The 22,458-nt window shown below is 36.8% G+C and overlaps 1 protein-coding gene across 13 annotated transcripts in view; it reads left to right on the plus strand.

The window, feature by feature from the left end:
• Positions 1–22,458, plus strand: part of dlg5a (discs, large homolog 5a (Drosophila)) — a 72,795-nt gene that overhangs the window by 7,813 nt on the left and 42,524 nt on the right. For 7 of the 13 annotated variants that reach the window (XR_013190711.1, XR_013190713.1, XR_013190714.1 and 4 more), the window contains exons 2-5: positions 13,301–13,369; positions 16,153–16,315; positions 19,011–19,154; positions 21,189–21,372. Coding sequence is in view for 9 of the 13 variants with exons in the window: in XM_077197106.1 (XP_077053221.1) it covers positions 13,301–13,369; positions 16,153–16,315; positions 19,011–19,154; positions 21,189–21,372 (560 nt within the window). In the remaining 4 variants the exon portion in view is untranslated. The remainder of the gene's footprint in view (positions 1–13,300; positions 13,370–16,152; positions 16,316–19,010; positions 19,155–21,188; positions 21,373–22,458) is intronic. The other 6 variants (XR_013190712.1, XM_077197103.1, XM_077197107.1 and 3 more) reach the window with 1 other exon arrangement.

The raw sequence follows: 22,458 nt of genomic DNA on the forward strand, positions 1-22,458 counted from the left end.
ATGAATATTTTAAAAAATGCGGGTACGGTGATTCATGTAAGGGTGGCGCTGCCAATAAAGCACCTAAAAGCTGTCACAAGAACTGGCAAAAATAATGATTATGAATACAACAAATATAGCAAGGAGACATTTTAATTGTTTATTAATAAACAAGTGTTTTCAGTCAGTGTCAGCCAAAGATGAAGTTGACGATGCTGACTCGTGATCTTCAGTGAGCGCGCGCCAGAGAGAAATGCACATTTCATACGATTACATGAGTCTGTCTGTCTTTCGTTTTGAATTGTTCTGTTTAAAATTAGACATTTCAATATAGATATATTTCAATTCTCAGGTCTATACGCTGAGTTTCGGTTCATGAGACGAGCTCCAGTTCACCCGCAGCGCCTCCGTGTCGAGATTATCTATCGTCTGCTAAATTTACTTCTTATAAATTAAATCCAGGCAAATGGCTGATGAAACATTGATTAAAATTAAGATACAATTAATACAAAACGAAATTAACTTTGAAACTAACGGTTTTGTGCTTTCTGTTTGATGTCTATGTGAAAGTTTCAAAGCATTAGTGCCGCTTTCAGAGCGCTCACGTCCGTAGTGCTGAACTGTCGCGTCTGTAACATTGTTTTTTCCTCATAAATGCAAACACGAAAAATAAAATAAAATAAAATAAAATAAAATAAAATGAATATTTTATGTAGCCTGTGGAGACTGAGAGCCAACCCTTCTTCATCCGGTGGGTAGTAGCCTACTCGTGATTTGCGCAGTGTAATTCACAGAATTGATTTCTCTGCTACAAGCCTCTGTCACGTATTGTGTGAGCTTGTGACTATTGCAAGCGCGCAGCTGAGAAGTCCTGATTATATTGTCTGCTATATTTAGGCCTTCTTCTTATTTATTAAGGCAATTGGTTGATGAAACATTGATTAAAATGCGTGGCGCGAGCGATCTCCGACAGTAAACTGATTCTGCTTTGTCTAGGGTAAACGGCTGTTGCGACGCGAGCAGTAACGGCCGCGTCCAGTGTAGACACAGTGTTAAAGCTCATTCTGCCTGATAACGCTACGTTACAACATCAAGCAATATTCCAAAAATGTATATAATTATAACACTTTATATAGGGCCATTTTGCATTAAGAGTAGCCTAGTTTCACGTTTAGTACATTTTGCTTACTAATTATTTAAAATAGTATAAAAGTACTGTACATATGTCATTAAAAACGTTTTCATTATGATATTATTAATTTTACTTTAGTAAAAAGATCTGAGTTGTTCCTCCACTGGTAGAGATTAGAGGAATTAAGAGTAAAAATAGAAGATAATAAGGTTTTGTCAGTGACACTTTTTATATATTTATTGATACAAGTTATGACTAAATTAAAAGACAAAGTCGTCGTTAGTGAAGATTATGCAACAGTATTTAGAATATAATATAATATAATATAACATGCAATGCAAACTAGTTTGGTTACAGCTCAGCTGTATAATTCTCATTCTATCATCCCCCCTGCCTCCATTACATATCTGTGTCACACAAGTGTTTGATTACCACATTTGAGTGATCATTGCAAAACGTGTTTATAAAATACATTTATTCTGTTTATAGCTACTGTGTAAAGTACCCATCAAAAGTTTGTACACACCAATAGGAAAGTGTCCAAACTTTTGACTGGTATACTGTACTATACACATAAATAATATTGCTACTGTATTATAATATACACATAAATAATATCGGCCGATATATCGGTATCGGGCTTTTTTTACTCCCTAATATCGGTATCGGCATCGGCCCCAAAAAATCCATATCGGTCGGGCTCTAGTATGCACATCACATCGTAATTTCAACTTCCAGGCTTGTACGTACAATCTTCCCAGCAGGACTTGAGATGGCATGAGTCTTGATGCCGGTTAGTGTAGAGCGGCATTGATCAGACTGGCACATGGAGCTTGTTCTAGGAAGCACTACAGTTGGTATCGGAAAACGGGCCATGTGTCCCGTTGGGAGATGCTATATTAGAGTAAGCCTGCATTATGTACCTGTCACTGCAACACAATCAGATGTGGATTTTTAAGGACTTTTTATACTTTTTCTTCAATGGTTTTTCTTTTCTAATTTTAGTTTATGTTTTTGGTACTTTTTTCTGATTGCTGTCAGAGGATTTTAGTGTTCTGTCCTTACAGTAATCTTCATCTCTCTCTGTCACACATAAGGTGTGTTTCTAAATTCATCCCTTTTAGCGCACTGCCGCTACAGTCATCAGAGCAATGCTTTTGTAACACATTCACCGTCTTCAATAATGAGTTTTTTAAGACTTCAGACTTTAGATCACCTGCTGTGAGCAATGTTCCTGTTAAAATCTGGTTTCTTGCTAGACTGTGATAGTTAAAAAAGATATATTTAGATATTTAGCTTATATGTGTAGTTACATTTATTGCTAGACACTTTTATCCAAAGAAACTTGCATTGCATACAGTTCATCAGGACTTGCAGGACTTGAATCCAACCAATGATCTTGGCTAGACGTTCTTTGATTCAGTGTGCTATATAAATTTAAATGTATAATGCACATATAGATTACTTTGACCCTAATTTAACATAATGATAGTGGGCTTCCTTAATACTAACTAGTTGACTAATCCTTCAGAAAATCCATAAACAGGTCAATTATACACTTCTCTTCAAAAGTTTGGAGTCAGTTTATTTTTCTTTAATGAAATCTGAGAGCTTTCTGTCCCTCCATTGGCAGCTATTCAACTACCACTTTGAAGCTTCAAAAATAATGACAAAATTCGATTCTATTTTAGGTAATTATCCCTTAAAGCAGCACAACTGTTTTCGGCATTGATAAGAAATGCTGATTTGGTGCTCAAGAAACATTTTAGAATGATTTCTGATGACTGTAAGTAATGATGCTGAGACTTCAGCTTTGCCCTCACAGGAATAGAATACATTTTAAAAATGTATTCAAATAAAAAAACAAACAGCTGTTTTAAATTTAAATAATATTTCACAATATTACATTTTTCCTCTATTTTAAATAAATGCAGCCTTAAACATAAGAGACTTTTTCAAAAACATTTAAAAATTGTACCCACCCCGAACTTTTGAACTGTTGTGCGTATAGCTTTATTTCCTACAGATGATTCTGTGTTAAGTTACATTTAGGCCCAAATAAATTGCTCTAAAGTTTACTTTGCCATCAGATGACAAATCTCTTTAAGATGTGCCGAGAAGCCAAATTTGGCCACAACCCACAAAGGTTGCCTGTGGAGTGACATGTGAAGTGATGAGATCCGTAATGGTGTTGGCAGCCCAGATTCTTAACGTTACACTGAGACTGGTGCTTCTAGTAGGCGTGACCGAGAACTAGAGTTACTGAGATCATAATCTTGCTCTATTACTGTGCTGCCATTGAGACGAGTGCTGAACTTACTCCAGGGGCTCTTTTCCTGCTGGTAGTGTGCTTTGGATAAAAAGCCCCGCCAAATGCCACCAAAGTAATATCAGATGCAATACTTGTAGGTGTAAAATTACATTTTTGGTTCCTCTGTTTCAGTGCTTTATGTGTTCACGAGATGTCGTGGGGTTATTCAGTCATTGTATTGATTGAGTGTTGGGTTACCGCTCTGATCCCCTCAGATTTTTCCACAGTCGTGTCAAAAGTGGGAATGTCCCTTTATCTGTGTGTGTGACATCACCTGATACATGAGAGTCGAGAGTTTTGTCTGCTGATGTCTCTCTCCTCACTGCACACCATTAGCAGGCCGACTGTATACACTGCCATGTCACATGATGGTCTCTGAGCCTTGATTGGCTGCTTTCTCTGAACCTTGCCCTTACACTACAGCCTTGCCATGCGGCGTCATGTAAAAGTGACTGAACAAAGGCTGTGTGATGTGATGTGTCTTCTCCTTTCCTGGGGCACATTGCTCTCTGTCTTTCAGCTTGTGCTGGGGCGACTCCAGATTTCATCAAATGGCAGCGGCTTCTGCAGCAGAAGCAGGAGCACAGCCAAAGTCAGCTGATTTAGACCTCTGAAATGTGGGTAAACAGAATCATTTATCAGGCTCATTCTGACGCCCTCTTTGCCGGCCCAGTATCATTAATGGGACAAACCACTCAGACTTGAGTTAATGCAGCTTTGTAGTGGCAGGTAGCTGTTGCACCTCATCTACAACACCCTGGTGCACAGTTTCGTCAGAAATGATTTCTAAACTCCTAAGACGTAGTTTACACAGGGAGTGTTTGAGGCTGACTGCTGTATTTGGGTCAATAACCCATAAACAATCGTATAAAAACCTAGTTTAACAGTTCTTAGGAATGTACTCACTATAAAAAAAAAGTTGATGCCTTAAATTAAGTACAATCAACTTGGTAGTTTAAGTAATTTCAACTTACATTAAACTGACTCTTAAAAAAAATGTGGAAGTTGCTTAAATTATTTTGAGTTAAAGCAATGTAAAAACATGTCACATGATCAATTGTCATAACTTATTGATCATATATTTTTTTACAGTGCTCTTTGTATGCTTTGCATATATATATATATATATATATATATATATATATATATATATATATATATATATATATATATATATATATATTACACAGGGGTGCACATAAGTGGTGCGTATACATAAAAAATGCACTGGGTAAATAAGTTCGGACTTCTCATTTGCGTATACATGGTTGACAGCTGTTAAAGCCCATTCACCGTTTTAGATCGACCAACTGTAATACTGTATCAGATTTCCATTTGAACTGAATGCATAATAAATCTGCTGGTTTCAGAGCAAAGGTGTGGCATTCATTGACGTGCTTCACTCGGGAGTGCTAAAACCGGCAGTGCATATACGTAGGCTACATACTTCTTGGCATCCCGCCAAAGTAAAAGCTTGCTGATTTTAGGTTTAAATGTTCAAAATTCTTATAAGAATATATAGATTTTAAATATTAGCATTGTGTTTAAGTGTACTATAAAATAATTGTACACTCACTAGGGCACTATTATATCTCAGTATTATATTTTAAATAAAAAAAATCACACTTTATTAATTATTTTGTTTAATATTTTATTAACAAAACAGTAACACTTTATTTTACAGTGTCCTTGTTACATGTAACATGTACTTAACATAGTAATAACAGTAAATTATGCATAATTACATGCAACTAACCCTCAACCAAACCCTAATCCTACCCTAACCATATAGTAAGTACATGTAGTTACTTAAAGGAGCATTGCGTAAGTTCTGAAATTTCTAACCTTTACTGACACCAGTGGCCGTTAGAGAAACTGCAGCCAGTCTCGTGCTCGTTCTCGGTGCGCACGCTCATATGAGCACGACCACAGCAACCAGAGAGTTGTAACTGTCTTACATTTGCTGTAAAAAGAAAGCCAGCTCGGGGTCAGTTTTTATACCCAGCGCTGACCGGTGCTCCCTCCAAGAATCAAATGCCGCTCCGATTTTGACTCTTGTCTTGTCTTTGCCCGATGCCAGTCACTCTCTATTTTGGCCGCAGTAGATAAGGCTTTTATTTTTATTTTTACTTATGAGGAGTTTCCTTGGGTGTCTGGATTGTGCTGGAGGCTGGTCGCTTCTTTCCGTCCGCAGAGTCCATTTGAAACACTAATATTACTGCTAGCGATTCCCGCTGCTTATTAATGGCTGGCGTACGGATATAACCCCAAGTAGACGAGAACGGGCATGACGTCACGTTTTGTGAATTTTCGCGCCAATTCGAACCCGAATCCTCCCCACACAATTGAGTCTACAGGCTGATAGAGGCAACCGTGGTGGACATTAAGGTGTCATTCTTTTGTTACATTATGGTTGGCTCATAAATGTACAAATGAAAACTCTATCTAAAAGGTTTTAAAAAGCTACTCATAGCCCCTTTAATATTACTCAGTACTTAAACACATCATTACACTAACAATGACACCTTAAAATAGTGTAACCAAAACTTAATTAAGTGCAATAATGCTGTTATTAATAATTTTATTTTTTATAGCTATATTTAATTGGTACAGGGTGAGCACCAAACTCTCTCATGAGAACCAGACTGAAAAACTTATGTGCACCCCTGTATGTATATATATTACACCACATGACATAGATTTAGCTGCAAAATGTTTGTTATACATTGCAATAACGGCTTCACTGACCATAATCTGCCAACCTCCCCCTCTCCAATATTTTTTTTCCAGAATTTTTGTTAATTTATTTTGGCATTAAATAACATAGCTACTAGTGACTATCCAGTAGATATCAATAAAAGCAACCTTCATAAAACCAAACAAATTATCACATTGTTGATTTAGGCCTATACACTAAATTGCAAGTTCATCCTTCAAATGTTAATGAATCAGCTTTTTGTATGTGTGAAGATTTGCGGGAGGATATGAAATGTGGTAGTCACTCTGGTTTATAACTGAACTGCGTGTGAAGTGAACGTAACCATATTTGGCGCTCTAAAAAAGACAACCGTTTTCTGCTGCTGTGTAAAATTTAGCCTATGAGACAATGTTGGAATAGATTATCATCATGGTGTAATAAGATCTTGTGACTCAAGATCAACTTCATACAAACAGATCTTGTTAGGCTGTCAAAGCGAAAGGATAAATGTGTTTTTTTTGCAAGAATGCTCTTGCGTTCATCCATTATTAAGCTTCAGCCTTCAGCTATTGGTTCATTTTTCAGGAAGACACTCAGAGCATGTTCAATCTCTGCCTGTGGATCTTTTTTGCCATATAGCAGGATTTAAAATTCAGCTGAATTTATCATAGCAGCGCATGTCATGCCGTATTTGTGATGGTTGCTGGGGGGTTGTTGGGGGGATTTGATCGTCTACTTGCCTGAAACAACTGTTGTACCAAGTGTGTGCAGAGCGGGAAACAAACAAACAAACACAAAGGATGCCCAGGGCAAAGCATGCCATCTCTGACCTACATAATCGCGGACGGGGAAAGGCCCAGTGCTATTGTTTTGAAATCTGCCAAACATGAACTTTGCCAAATGTGTCTGTTCAGATTTAAACTCTTATAATTATTTCCAATAATTATAATAATTTGTTTCGAATAATGGTAAGAATAAAGAGTATGGGCCAGATTACCTAAACAGGGCAAATTAGCGTGAAAGCGCAAATCCAAAACAGAGCCGATGGGAGTGGAAAGTTCTGCGCGTGATCTACTGACGACGAACAAATTAAAGAACACAGACACAGCCGGATCATTTCCATAATGACCAACGAGCAAGAGCAACGCAAATTAGAGTCTGGTTTGACATGCTTTTTTTGGGCAACAGGGCTCAAAATCAAATTTCAGCGCGGGTATTGCGCATAATTCTAATCATAATTCATAATTGATTAAAATCAAATCAGTCTTTTTACAACTATCTGCTAGACGCAATTTCAGAAACAGCGCAAGTGTATATATTCTAGGGCTGCAACTAACGATTATTTTGATAATCGATTAATCGGACGATTATTTTTTCGATTAATCGATTAATCGGATAGAAATTAAATTAGATTTTTTTTTATTATAACTAAATAAAACCGTAAATCAGGGTATTTATGTGTAAAAGTGTACTTTAAAAAGTGCAAAAGCCACACATTGAGTTTTACTAATATCAATATTTGCATTGTTTTTAATGATAATTGCTGATGGCAAGTTGACAAACATGATTATTGTTAAAAAAATGATATCCAACATATTATGTTTTAACACAATTTTTGTTAAAACAAATTTACACAGACATGTTGTTCAGATGTGAATATCTGAACTAAAAACAAACTAAAAACATCTAAAATATATAATTCATTTAATTTTTATTTAAAATTAATTATATATAAGGAATATAAGGATAAAGAATATAATATATATTATATATAATATATAAAAGAATAATATAAGGATAAATTGATTAAATAAATATAGAAAGACTGAAAACAATTGTGAAAGTAGAGCCGCAGTAGATCGCGTTTGAAAAACAATTAAAACTTAGTAGACAAATGCTATAAAAAGAGAACGGAATGGAGGTAACGTTACCAGGCTTGAGTAAAGGACAGGAGAAATTATGCATTAGTGCACAAGCATTCGCTGAAAACCACTGAGTACAGTGACTAAAAAACAATATTTTACTGCTGCTGTTATTAACTGCCTTTATATTTAGTGCTTCGCTTTGTAAAGACCGTTTTAATTTAACCTATTTCTGCGGTAGCGCTATTTTAATCCATCACTTACGTTGCGAGCGAACTGATTGCGCAACCTGATGCTCGAGACAAAATACAGACATCCCAAGATCCCGGAAGTCCCGGGAGTCTCCCGCATATTGATTGCGGCTCCCTGATGCCCGCGAATTAGTTCAAACTCCCGAAATCGCGCAAGCGAGACAGAAGAGACTGCTCCAAACCGTGTAGCGCGCGCGCTCGGCAGAGCGCCTGAGGGAGAGAGACCTTGCGTGTGTGTGCGTACCAGTAAACGCTCCCCGTGACGTAAGCAGACCAACTAATCGATAATGACATTCGTTGACAACGATTTTCATAATCGATTATAATCGATTTTATCGATTAGTTGTTGCAGCCCTAATATATTCAGACAATATATGTATATATAAAGTCTGTATGTATATATAAAGTCTGTATGTATATATATATATATATATATACATATATACATATATTGTCTGAATATATATATATATGTATGTGTGTATATATATATATATATATATATATATATATATATATATATATATATGGATTTCATGCATTAATTTCTTAATCAAACAAAATCCTGTTATCCAGCATCTCCTCCCTTCCTCTTTCATCCTCATCTCCAAAAATGTGTTTTAGGTGGACAGATCAATACAGTACAAAGAACATAAAAAACAATGTAGGATGTAGGAAAGAGTCTTTTCTGTTAACCAAATGCTTTTTAATCTTTGCTATTGCTTCAATGCAAATTAACAAGCGCGCGAACAATGAGCGCAAACATTTAGACGTGATAAATGTAATATTTAGTTTTTGGAATAAATGCCCCACCCCCCAACTCCCCCCTCAAATTAAAAAAGCCCACCCTTAAGAATCACCTAAGGGGGTATTTTCCCCCCATTTTCCAAAATAAATGCAGGCCCTGGCTGGGTAGTAAATAATAGCGCAAATACCAGTAAATTGACTAGCGCAAACCTTTTAAATATTAAAATTCTTTCCTCCCATAAATTTTGCGTCTGAAAGGGAAACACTTACGAATGCATATGCAATAAAGTCAGCCACAAAAATAACCGTGTCCAATCCTTTTTAGCAGTACATTTTCACTGCGTGTCTTTAGTAAATCCTGTGGGGTTTCAACGCCAAAAGAGGGTTTGCGCTGCAACCTGCTAGTAAATCTGGCTTTGAATCTTCACATCCGTTGCTACTTCTACGTGGAACTTTTTTGTTTTGAATGAATGTGAACATAGTATTTGCATAAGCGCTAAATAATGTGATCTGGTTAATGTGCGGGTTTGTCACAAGCTTCAAATCAGAATTGATTTCATGACATGCGCGCACACACACTGCATGAATATACTTTCCTGTTTCCTGCTGTTGCTGCATACTAACCCTCATCCTGCCATTTCTTTTTCTTTGATTTAAAAACCAGGCTTAATATTCATCTATTTCAGGGAGACGTAGGAGACGACGAACACCAGCTTTGTGCCGTGCTGCTCATATTTATTATGCAGTAAACGCCCTTCCCGCGCCAAAAACAAGGTGTCAGTGGATGAGAGTCCCAGCAAGGACTGGTGGGACAACATTGTCCTGCAGCACTTCACAGACGATGAGTGGAATGAGAATTTTAGAACGACACGACAGTCATTTATGACACTATATTCAACAACAGCAGCTCATTCTGTGCGTCATACATCATTTGTACATCATTGTACATGCACAGAACTTTACTGTTTCGGTTTTTAATATGATCAAGTGTTCACATGTCCTATTGAACGGATCAGAAAAGGTTTAAACCACCCCTCACAGTCTGAATGAAATTTTGATGTGCTATTTATACGGTCAAACATTCAGTTTTTAGTATCTTATTGCATGTTCCCTTGATTTGAAAAACATAATTGAATCCAAATGTAACAACTTGCTCCACCTCTGAAGCTGCTTTCCTTGCAATCTAATACCACACATATTTTTAATGTTGACAAACTAACCTCCAACTTGCTGTAAATTGCATGACAGTATTCACTACAAAATACAATATTTTTTATTATAAGCTAATCCACAATCAACAACTTGTTATAGCCATCAAAGAATTTGACACTTACTAATTTGCATTGATTGAAAATAGGCCAGTTTATGTGCCAGACTTTCCCTTAGGCCTTTTTAGTGATGTCTGTTCTCTATAGCCATTGAATCATTGATGCATTAAGTTAGTGCAGCTCCATGTGTTCATGTAAGTGTTTCTCCATCCATCCTCTCACTGTAAAATACCTTTTGTTGGGAGTGCATTAAAACCAGGGTGTCTATTTCTGAAGCCTACTTCCTGTACAGGACTCTCAGGACTCGGTCTGCTTTCAGACGTTATACAATATCTATTTATTCCATCTGCCTTTCACCCCACCGAAAAAACCTTGCAACTTGCACTTGCTCTCAAATCATTGCTACCCTGTAGTTATTTCAGGCTATGGGAGGCATTGAAGTTGCTCTTCAAAAGCAAAACTGTGTCTCGGATGGTGTGATAAGAGAGTGAAGGAAGAGCCGAGAGACTGTGATCTTCTCCGGGCGGGATTTGGGTGATAGTGTGTGTGTTTGTGTGTGGACTGTGGAGTCAGGCCTGTGATAATGAACCGTGTCCTTGTCACCACACACTCTGCTCATTGAGAGGAGGAGCCCTGCGGTGGAGGAGCTGCAAACAATCTGAAAGATTCAATTATCCATTTCATTATTTGTTCTTATTTGCTTACATACTCAGGTGTTCTTGCAGCAACGCACTTTGGAATACTCATGTTTCCCTGTAGGGTCGGTAGTTGTAAAGGTTTTTGTTGTACAGTGTTGTTTTAATGTCTTTCTGTTTTCAAGCCTCAAAGTTTTCTGGGATGTCTTGTCAGACATTGATATTGTTGTTTACAAACAATACTGATCATTTTTAAGTGTCTGATTTAATTTGATTAGCAGAATGACATTATTTACAGAATAGTTTTTTCAGTGGTTTTAAAATGGCTTTTTTACACTCTAAAATTATCACTTTTACATACCAAAAACATTCATAATATATAATTTAATTCTGAATATCTGATTTACTATAATAATAATAATATTTTTTATAATATTTATACTTCATGATGATTTTTTTATTTAGATTTTTTTCAAATTATTATTAGAAGAAAAACAATGTTAATAAAAACGTAATTTAAATGTAAATTAAAAATGTAATTTATTTATAATATTATAAACATGATTATTATTATTAACAATAATAGAAAAATAATAAATTATATATTTATAACATTTAAAAATTATTGTTAGTATTATATTATGTAATATCAAATAATATTAATAACAATACTTTTAAACTTTTAAGACCTTAATGTATTTTTAGAGGACTTTTTTTTTCTGAGTGACATACAAAAAAAATTTTTTAAATCCACATTTTTTTAGAAATAAATAATACATTTGGACATTCTCATGCTGAGAAACTGCTGATTTGGGTTTGAGCATTTTTTTTAAATCGTGAGATTCTGCGTTAAATAATGATGTGCAATTTTCCACGATCTGAGCTGGCGGTACACTGTGTTTATGGGTTAAATAACAACAATAATAATTTCATCTGAACATGTTACAATAATATTAATGATGATTGTTTTTGCATATTTAATTTCTTTTTTGTCTTGGGCTGTGTTGGTCTCCTTGAGAATGAACCAATTTAAAGTGTGAAAACTGATAATAAAAATCATAAAAAATGAAACATCTAATAAATGTTCAGGTATGATGCTGTAGAGAGTAGGAGTCTAAATATTAATCGATTCGTATCGATGCATCGATTATACAGCCGACGATTCGATGCATCGATCCGTCCGCAAGAGTATCGATTAATGTGTTTGTTTTGCCGCCTGTCTATTTTCAGCATCCGCTCATATGCGTACAAACGATTGTTGTTATGCACTGGGCTAACGTAACTAAACTGCCAGTGTGAATGCACCTTCAGTCACTTAGTCGGCGAATTCCAAGCTAGCAGTTATTAACGTAAACAAACAGGCGCTAACGTGTACAAAAGGCTACTTCAACAGCTTACTTGAAAAGTCTAGGGTGCTTTCACACCAACTCGGAACGGGCACGGTTCGCATGAAAAATCGCTAATTATGTAAACGCTGTCTGTCACGCTGACCCGGGTGAGCACTGGGTACCAAACCCGAGACTGCCTGGAGGAGGTGCGCTGAGTTCGGTTGCACTCGAACCGTGCCGCGGCTCGCGTGAATGTGAAAGCATCACGGACTCGGGTGCGTACTTGTTCAGGAAGTAAGTGACCTGCGCATTCTTTTTAGCTGATTATGATGTATTTAGTTAAATAAAACACATGTAAGGGCTGATAGTGTTGATAATTTACCTTGGATAAGAGCGAGAGAGAGTCTGCAGTGTATTCACACACACATAGCGCGTGGACTCAGGGCAACACATTAATGGAAATCCACTGTCTCCTGCGTTTGCAATCAGCAAAAAGCCAAATGCGGCACACAGTAAACCGGTGTTGTTCACTCAGCTGTGCATAATAGCACCAAATAAAATAAAAAACACAATATATTGACCCGCGTTTTGTTTTCTATCATGCGTCGTGCACGTTTGCGATGACGTAAGATGCACGGAAACGCACCAGGATTCGATAGAATCAAGTTTTGAACTGAATGCAGTAACTGTTATATTTGCTGTTCTATTTGCAGTGCATTGAGCACAACATACACATTATGTGAATAGAATACTGTTCCTGTATTCTCAATAAAAGGCAAATTATAAACATTTTTGTTGATTTATTTGAAACTTAATAGATATCATGTAAAAATATCGATTATTGAATCGTATCGAATCGTATCGCGGGGAATTCTGAAGTATCGAAAATAATCGAATCGTTGGCTTAAGAAATCGGTATCGTATCGAATCGTCATGAAGGCTCCGATTTACACCCCTAGTAGAGAGTTGCATATTAATTATTCTGTATTTTCTAAAGTGCTGCCTTTCTGCCAGCATTGTGCGTTTTGTTAATTAGAGAGCTGTAACAGTCAGCATTGAGTTCTTAATGGTGTTTTCTCTCCTCCGCAGGGTCCACCTACAGCGTCCTGTCCACAATGCCATCTGACTCTGAGAGCAGCAGTTCCCTCAGCAGTGTCGGTATGTCAGAGTTTCGTCTCCCACACTTGACACCTTGCACACATTGTCACTGTGCTTTGTGCAATGTGTGTGTGCATGATGCATTTGTAAAGTCACTCAAATCAGACTGCCGACTCAGATGAACAGTGATAATACGTGTTGCAGGGCATGGCAGATTTATCTGAAGGCCGAGCCCTGTTCTCCTGGTTTGGTGCCCGTGGAAAATGTGCTCTGAGGCTGACTGTCATCCAAATTACTTGGCAGTTTCCTTGTGCCAGAGATACCCATAATGCTCTCTGCCTGTTTTGGTCTGCTGGGGTTTGAGACGACGAGGTCAACAAAAGGCCTGTTCACAGTCAGTTGCGAATAAATGAGACGGAAATATTTACACAAAGCAAATTTTTCACGTCAACTTTATTAGTCGTCATATGCTTACCGGTAATTTTTTAATGTTTAATTTAAAAAAAATCAACCTGAAACAATGAACGAATGTTGGGTTTTATTTATTTATTTATTTATTATTATTATTTTTTTTACAAAATGTGATTTCACATGATATTTTACTTGTATAGAGACATTTATAAAGATGCATTATTCTGTTTTAAAATATTGTCATGCATGTTTTCTCAACTTATAATAATATATAAATTATGAATTGGACTTTTGTTTTAAAATCAGCTGCTATATACAAATTTATACAGTGAATTTAACCATTATCACCATATTAAGGATTCCCACAAGCTTTCAGATGTATCTGGGAATTTTAAAATGATGATTTCTAGGCCTGGAAAATTGGTAGGAAAAAGCTTTGCGGTATTTATCCAGATATCTCATGTTAACCTCCTCTAATAAATCCCTAGAAAGGCATTGAAATGACATTTTGACAAATACTATGTTCTCTGCTTTGCTTTTATCTCTAATGTAGATTATCCTCTTTGTTACTATATAAAGTGGAATTCATTCTCTGAATATCTGCAGCAGATTGTCCAAAACCAAAAGATTATAGTGGAATTTTAGTTGCTGCTTATCCCCAAAGATCATCATTTACATAAAGTGCTCAGAATGTCAGCCATTGTGACCTCAAGCATGTTCACATTTTTTTGCTTACGCTTATTTATGCAGCTTTTTTTGCTCTGCAGTTTTTTTTTTAGTACAACCAAGCTTTAAAGGTCAGATTTCATTTTAAGCCTGTATTTTGTTTTCTATTTTAGTCATAGTAGCTCTGCTCTAAAAACAGTGTTGTTATTAACTAAAACTATTAACTATTAGACTATTAAAATAGTTTTCGTTCCTTTAAATAATGCTTAACAAACTTAAATATTAGATTTATAAACTTAAACTTAAACCTAAATATAAAAAAACGAATAAAAATATCTAACATAACAAAATTACAAAAACATCAACTGAATTTTAAAATGAAAACTTAAAATATAAAAATAAAAGCTAATTCAAAATATTAATGAATACTATAACAGTATATAAATAATACTTCAATAATACTGTCTAAACCTAAAAAGCTGCACATCCACTCGGTCAGCTGTAGTAAACGCTACACAATGGCAAGTGGAAATATTGGTTTTATTCAGCCATGTAGGTTTGAACCAGAACTGATTCAGAAGAGGAAGAGCGAATTATACAGGGTCGTCTACAAGTCGATGTATCAGAATGGTAGTGCATTTTATGTATCACTCTCCACAACGTCAGACACATAGGCTAACGGTAATTGATATGATTAGTCCTTGGCTTGACTATGTTATCAAACAGCTAATAATGTGTTATTAATGTTACACAAACCATGTTCCTGTTTTCCATCTCAGAGTCGGACAGCCACCTTCTAAACATTACTGTCCTTAGAAACGCTTTGAACAACTCAGAACATCAGTGGAGAAAGGCATATAGTTCATCATAATATACATAATTCACCTGCAATATATTGCTATGTACCTGATTTTTCCTTTCCCATTTTATGTGTATTCTTGTGCACTCTGTGGAAAAGCCCCGGCTCGCACGTTAACGAGATTGGTTACATGTTTGTGACGGGCGGTTTCAAACCTTGTTTTTGAGACGGTCTTTGGTACACGGCAGTTTTAAAGGGACATTGTGAAGGAATTTCTCCCATCTAGCGGTGAAATTGTATTTTGCATTCAAACGAATTGTGCTCTCCAGTGCCTCGCTTTTTCAAATGCGTGTTGCATCTATGGTAGCTGTTATGTACCAAAAAGCTATGACAGGATGTCTTCTAATAGCACTTCGTCGAGTTTTCCTTCAGGTGAACAGGTTTGTTATTTCAAACAAACTGCAACTTGACACAACGAACAAATGAATGTTACAGTATGAATTACCGACTGACTTGCCGGGGCAGTGACAAGCGCCTCTCACTGCTCCGCTCCTCCGTTTCTGCTGCTTTCAGTCACGTGACGCTGGCTCTGAACGAAAACACGTTGGTCTAGTTAGTACTTTTTGACCCTCTCTGCTATTATAGTTTTTCAAGATGGCGGAACTACATGGAAGCCTCCGTGGACCTACCCGTCACATGTATATAAAGATAATAAATTCTTCGTCAGATAATTGGCAGAGGTATTTGTACACCATTGAGGACATATTTTTGAATAAAAATAGTGATTTTAGATAATAATATACCTTAAAAAAACTACACATTGTCCCTTCAAAGAGAAAATACTCATACTCCAAGTTGGATTTCTCCATTGTGGTCTCAGTTTTTTGGGGGACTCTGTTTTGACTGTAGCCCTGCTTTAGTGCTGGGTGAGCTTGTCTGTGCTCCGGTGACGTGCTCACTGTTGCAGGTACCAAAGCCTCATCACCTCCACCTGCGCTCAGTGACACCCGGCCGGCCAGCGAGAACCTGGACACCATCCTGTTCCAGCTGAGACAGGTCACCAGGGAACGAGATGAACTTCGCAAGCGCTTGGCTCTCGCCTCCCCTGGCACCACCTTCGATGACAGCAGGTACAAACCATGGTTGAAAACAGAACCTTAAATGTTTCACTGGTTCTTTTTTGTCTTCCTGAATAACTGCTATAAGTAAAGTTTTGCACTATATACTGATACCTTCGTAATGCTGCATCTATTCAAGCTTTATGTAGAATAAAACGACCCATATGTTGGAACGTAAATAAAGCCTATGAAAGTAAAGGGATTTCATTGTGATTTAAATGTGAAAGCTTTCGAGCATGAACCTTCTTTTATACTCGCCAAGGCTGCGTTAATTTAATCAAAAATACAGTAAAAGCAGTAACATTGTGAAATAATATGACAATTTAAAGAACCTTTTTCTATTTGATTGTTTTAAAATGTAATTTAATCTGTGAAGTTAATCGTTAAAAGATCGCAATCTCGATTCAAACATTAATGCAATCTCATTATGAAATGACAACGATTCGCCTCTGTCTATTAAACCTTTGACAAAATCACAGTGGAACATTCAAATCTGCGTCAGCTCTGCCGCTGACCAGAGAGAGCATTTGTCATGTGTAAGTATGAAACCGCTTCATAACCGGTCTTCTCACGGGTCTTCTTGCGGCACCCTCCTCCCCGTTTCATACCGCTGCTCATGTGCATTTGTTATTATCGGAGCCAGCCAACTTTATTGTGTGGAGCTATGTCTACCGAGGTGGGTAATACATCATACACATTGAGGGTGGCGTGTGTGTTTATGTCGAATTGCCATAAAGCAGTTTGTGTTTCTCGCTCGTTCTCGCTTCTCGAGAGACTTCCTATTTCCAACTTACCAGGACGTTAGTCCCCACGTTGCACGGTTGGTTTTCCGCTTAGGAACGCTGGGGGGAGCGGGGAAAGTCACCATTCTCACCAGAACAGGTTATTAAACCATCCAAATGATTTCTAAACGGTTTTATAAAGTTGAAATAGTTGCCGAATGCCCCTTTAAATTACTTAAACTAATTAATCGACTTGTAGCTAGTAGAGACAGGCTCCAAACAAGAGTCAATCCCATAGAACCCCCATGTTAATATGTCCAACTTTAAGGCATAAAAAAATACATTTACAGTCTGGTACAAAAAGTGGTTTTGTATATATAGGTAAGTGGGTAACAGGTGGATTGCCGCTGCTGTCACTACTAGTCGTCTGTCTGCTGTCTGTTAGCCGTCACCTCAGCTAATCACCACCTCTTTGCCCATTTTTGGTTATCCGCAAGTGATGCGCTGCCAAGAGGGCAACGCCTGCTTTGGGCTTCAAAAATTATCTTCAGAAACCTACGGCTGACGTCACGGACATGACGTATGAGCGAAACGTTGATCAGAGCAAACTGGGTGCCGGTACAGACTTGCATGCTCGGCCAGAATCATCTTCGGAAGTGGAGCCGCTCACAAAGTAAAAAAAAAATTGTTGCTCGAGAGTGAAAACTGAGCACTGAACACTAAGTGGTGGAGGGGGGATATATTTTCAGTTCATATTTTCTGGCTTTTTTCTCTTTCGACCAAAAACTGAAAATGCCTTTTCCGGACGATAATTTTCGGTGGACGAAATTTCGGGGCATCCCGAAAAAAGTGAAGTATTTATGTGAATCATTGAATTATTCATTCAAAATGTTTTTTTAAATAATTCATTCAGATCAACTGAAAATTTTAAATAGACTTCAGCAATTGATATTTTTTCATAACATCTAGTAAATTACATGTTATCTTGTTTAGTTGTCTGTTGTTCAGAATTGTGGGAGAATCGTAATCTCTGTTTGAAACTAATGTGATTTTCAATTTATCCAGAGTCGTGCAGCTGTACCTGTGTGGGTGCAAAGCTGAATGTTCACATTACTCCAGTCTTCTGTGTCACAACATCCTTCAGAAATCATTCTATGTTGATTTAGACTGAAGAAGCATTGCATATTAACAATGTTGAAAACTTGATACACTACCATGCAAACGTTAGTAAGGTTAGTAAGATTTAAAATGCATATTATTATTAGCGAGGAAGCATTAAATTGATAAAAAGTGACAGTAAAGACATTTAGGTCCAGATTTACTAAACAGGGCAAATTAGTGTGAGAGGGAATTTCCAAAAAAGCGCAGATGGGAGTAAAAAGTTCTGCGCGTGATTAACTGATGAAGCGCAAATTAAAGAACACAGACACAGCAGGATAATTTCCAATGCAATCTAGCAAGAGCAGCCCAAATTAGCATCTGGTTTGACATGCTTTTTTTGGGTGGTAAATAATGGCGCAAATATCAATAAATTGACTAGTGCAAACCTTAGTAAATCACCTTCCATGATTAATGATTCATACTCTCCTCCCATAAATTTAGCATTTGTAGGAAACTCCTACAAATGCAAAAAGGTCAGCCGCAAAAATAACCCTGTCCAAGCCTTTTCAGCACTTATTTTTCACGTTTTTAACGCCAAAAGAGGGTTTGCGCTGGCGCAAGCTGTTAGTAAATCTGGCCCTTATAATGTTACAAAATATGTCTATTTCAAATAAATACTGTTCATTAAACAGTTTTTACTGTATTTTATTTTTCAAATAAACACAGCATTGGTGAGCATAAGAAACTTATCAAAAACATTTTAAAAAATTCTAGTTATTCCAAACCTTTTGACCAGTAGTGTATTTCTGTTATCCCAATTAACATTGGGCCGCCCTTGCAGACTGAGGGACACCGTGCTGATGTATTACTCTTGTCTCTAAAAGGCCAAATTCCAAACCTGGTCATGACTACGAGCGTCTGAAAACGCAGTGCATGAAGGCCATGGCAGACCTACAGTCCTTGCAGAACCAACACACCAAGACTCTGAAGAGGTGCGAGGAGGCCGTGAAGGAAGCAGACTACTACCAGTGAGTACAGGCGCCACATGCCTCTCTTAAACACAGAGAGTTGAGGCTAAGAGCCATCTGCTGCATGTGTAGCACAGTTTTTAATTAGTGCTTGCATCATCTTCAGGTTAATTATGGCTTTATCAAATGTTTAAAGCACTTTGTTCTGCAGCTCAATTCATGTTGCAATATTGATGTGCGTAATCCCATTTTTGGATTTATAAACGTATAATTTATATTATATTTATATCTACATTAATAGCTCACCCAAAAATCTAAATTCACCTTTTAGTCATCAACATATCATGCCAAACCTAAAAAAAAAGAAAAAAAAAATATATATATTTTTTTAAATTTACTGTAATTTAAATTTTGTCACCATTTATTCACCCTCATGCCGTCCTACAGAAGATTATAACATGTATGTTTTGATGAATATTTAACTGGTTTTGTCTATGCCATGTCAATGGAGTCCAAAACAACACTGGACAAAAAATAAAAAAAACATTGAGATATTTTTAAAATATCATTTTTTTTGGTTCAACTGAAGAACAAAATTTATGATGGGTTTGGATAGTGAGTAAATGATGACAGAATTTCAATTTTTATGTGAACTATCCCATCAGTGTCTTATCTATAACAAGTCTTATGGAGAAAGCACAGCCACTGGATATTGTAAAACTGTTCTGCCATATTTCATCATTAATTTAAATGACATTGGTTTAATGTTGCCTCTCTATCTAAACCAGTTGGCAATATGTGAGCGTGTACACAGGGAAGTTTGTTCTGCTCCGTTGTCTCTGACTCACCCTTGTTTGCCTGTGTGCGGTCATCCACACACCAACATAATACCGTCCCTCCATACACAGATGTGCAGCGGCTGTAATCTGATTATAATGTAAGGACACATGCCCTCCTGTCCCCATCTTTGCCGGGCACATAGAGATGAAGACTGAGTTGATTGGGGATTAATCCCATATTCCCCATTCCCTCAACAGTGTGAGATTACAGCACGCACTCACACACAGCCATTCTCTGTCATGCTGCTTGCATATTACTGATGTCTTGAGAACGGAAACATTCATTCAGTTTGAGCCTCCTTGCTGTCTACTGGTAGTATCCAAATTAAAATAGAACCGATTTGGAACGCTGTACATGAGCAGAAACCCTGTGCATTAAAATAAAAATAAATATCACTCCTCACACCAAGACACAACTCATAATTGATTTCAGTAAAGTTACCCGTTCGAATTTGGCCAAAAACAAGGTATATCAGAACTGCAGTGTACTGTGCCAAAAGACTGGAAAAATTATTTTGTTTTCTTTTGTACTTTTAAGAATAAAATGTGTAACGAAAACAGTAATATTGGGTAAAATATATCATTTAAATTAGATTTAAAATAGATAATTGATATATTTGAATTTTTTATTGATTTTAATATGATATTAAATGTTTTATTTTACTTGTACTCTAAAAAGCATAAAATACAAAACACAAATATTGTGTAAAATAGTTCATTTTAATTAAATTTAGAATGGATCGTTTGAATTTTTAAGTGTCGAATTATATTTATATATGATTTTTTTTTCATTTGCTGGCCATCTTGGATGGAGTTTGTTGTTATGCATTACGGAATTGCATTCTCTTTAAAGGGTACGTGTGATGCTTTGTTAGAATTTGTCCAAAACAAGGTATCTTAGAACAGCAACATCATGTTGCTTACATTTTAAAGCACTTCTATGATGCCTTAAAATGATGCCTACTTAGATGGCTTACTAGATTTTGGAACCGAATAGCTGTTTAGTTACTAATTTACTTTAGAGTTACTATTCTAGATCAGTGCATTTCTGATTGTTTTTACAAGAGTTTTGGTTGTAACTACCTAGACTGCACAAAAAATGAAAAAAGTGAAACTAGACTGCACCAAAAAATTCAAAAAGTGAAACTAGACTGCACAATTGAAGGGTGATGCAGTTTCTCATGTGGTAAATGGAGTTGCAAAATATGTAACGTACCTCGTTCGTTTGTCTGTTTGTTTTGTGTTTGTATATCAGCATACAGCACAGCCGTCTCTTAAGCGAGCAGTCTCAGTTAAAGGAGGAGATGGAGGTTATGAAAAGGGAGAACGGCAAGCTGGTTCGGGAACACAACCATCTGAAACAGAGCTGCGAGGAGCTCAGGAGACTTCACTCTGAAGATCAGAGAGAGGTGGCCGACATGAGACTACAGCAACAACAGGTACTGACTTTACACACACTCAGGGGACAACTAAGATGTGTTTCATACACGTGTGTAAATAAAATGCTGTAACAGAAACACACTGACCTGTGTTGGGGAAAGTTACTTTTACATGTTAAAACATGTTTTAAATGTTGCGTTTCTCCCTAAAAAACTAACTTATTGTGTTACTCAGTTACTTTTTATGGAAAGTAATGTGGTAAATTACTTTTTCTCACCTGGGCTGGGCTGGGCTGGGCTTGGTTGGTATAAACACAAAAGTAAAATTTTTGGCAAATGTAAAGGCCCTTTCTCACCGAAAGTAAAATGAAAAAGCCTCAGGCTGAAGGAAACCCACACTTTACGTCTGTACAGTAGAGGGCGCAGCTCAAACAAACCTTTCAGCTGTGCTGCCATTATATAGAATAGGACACTGGAGACTAAAGTTTAACACTTTTACTTCAGCAATAATATTTTTTATAAATAATAAATAAATGCAAATGTGAGGTATACCTAAAGTAATTTTTTCTTAGTTTGGTTGAATTGGCTCACCGAAAGTAAGCAGCAAAGACACTGGTTAATAAAGTGAGATTAAATACATAAAATATATTTTTGTTATTTAACATATTTAAAGGTAGGCCACTCTGTCGTGCGTGTGCTACACGGTTTGAACATAACATACATATTCACGTTGCCTTTCGAAAACCAAAAACTGTAATATATAGAAAAATATATATTAACGATGAAATACGGGACCAAACATGATTTTTTCATAAGTAGTCGGGACATTAAAATTAGAGTTGAAATACGGGACTGTCCCGGGAAAAACGGGACGTCTGGTCACCCTAGTGCTCGGTGACTGTCTGTCTACAACTCTGCATAGGCTTACAGAACACACTGATGACGTGTGATGTCAGTGCGAGCAGGGTGTGTGGAGGTATGGAAATACATACGCTTACAGGCAGGTAGGACATCGTATCGGACCGAATACAATAATTAGACAAACGTTTTTTGGTCCTGAGACTTCCACAAAAGATGTATGTATGTTTTAATATTTAGACTGCCTCTATTAGTGATTGCTATCAGGATGTGAACAGATTTTCAACC

Source organism: Siphateles boraxobius, unplaced genomic scaffold, assembly GCF_051911475.1.
Source record: "Siphateles boraxobius isolate OS27281-9 unplaced genomic scaffold, OSU_SipBor_1 37, whole genome shotgun sequence".
Classification (NCBI taxonomy): Eukaryota; Metazoa; Chordata; class Actinopteri; order Cypriniformes; family Leuciscidae; genus Siphateles; species Siphateles boraxobius.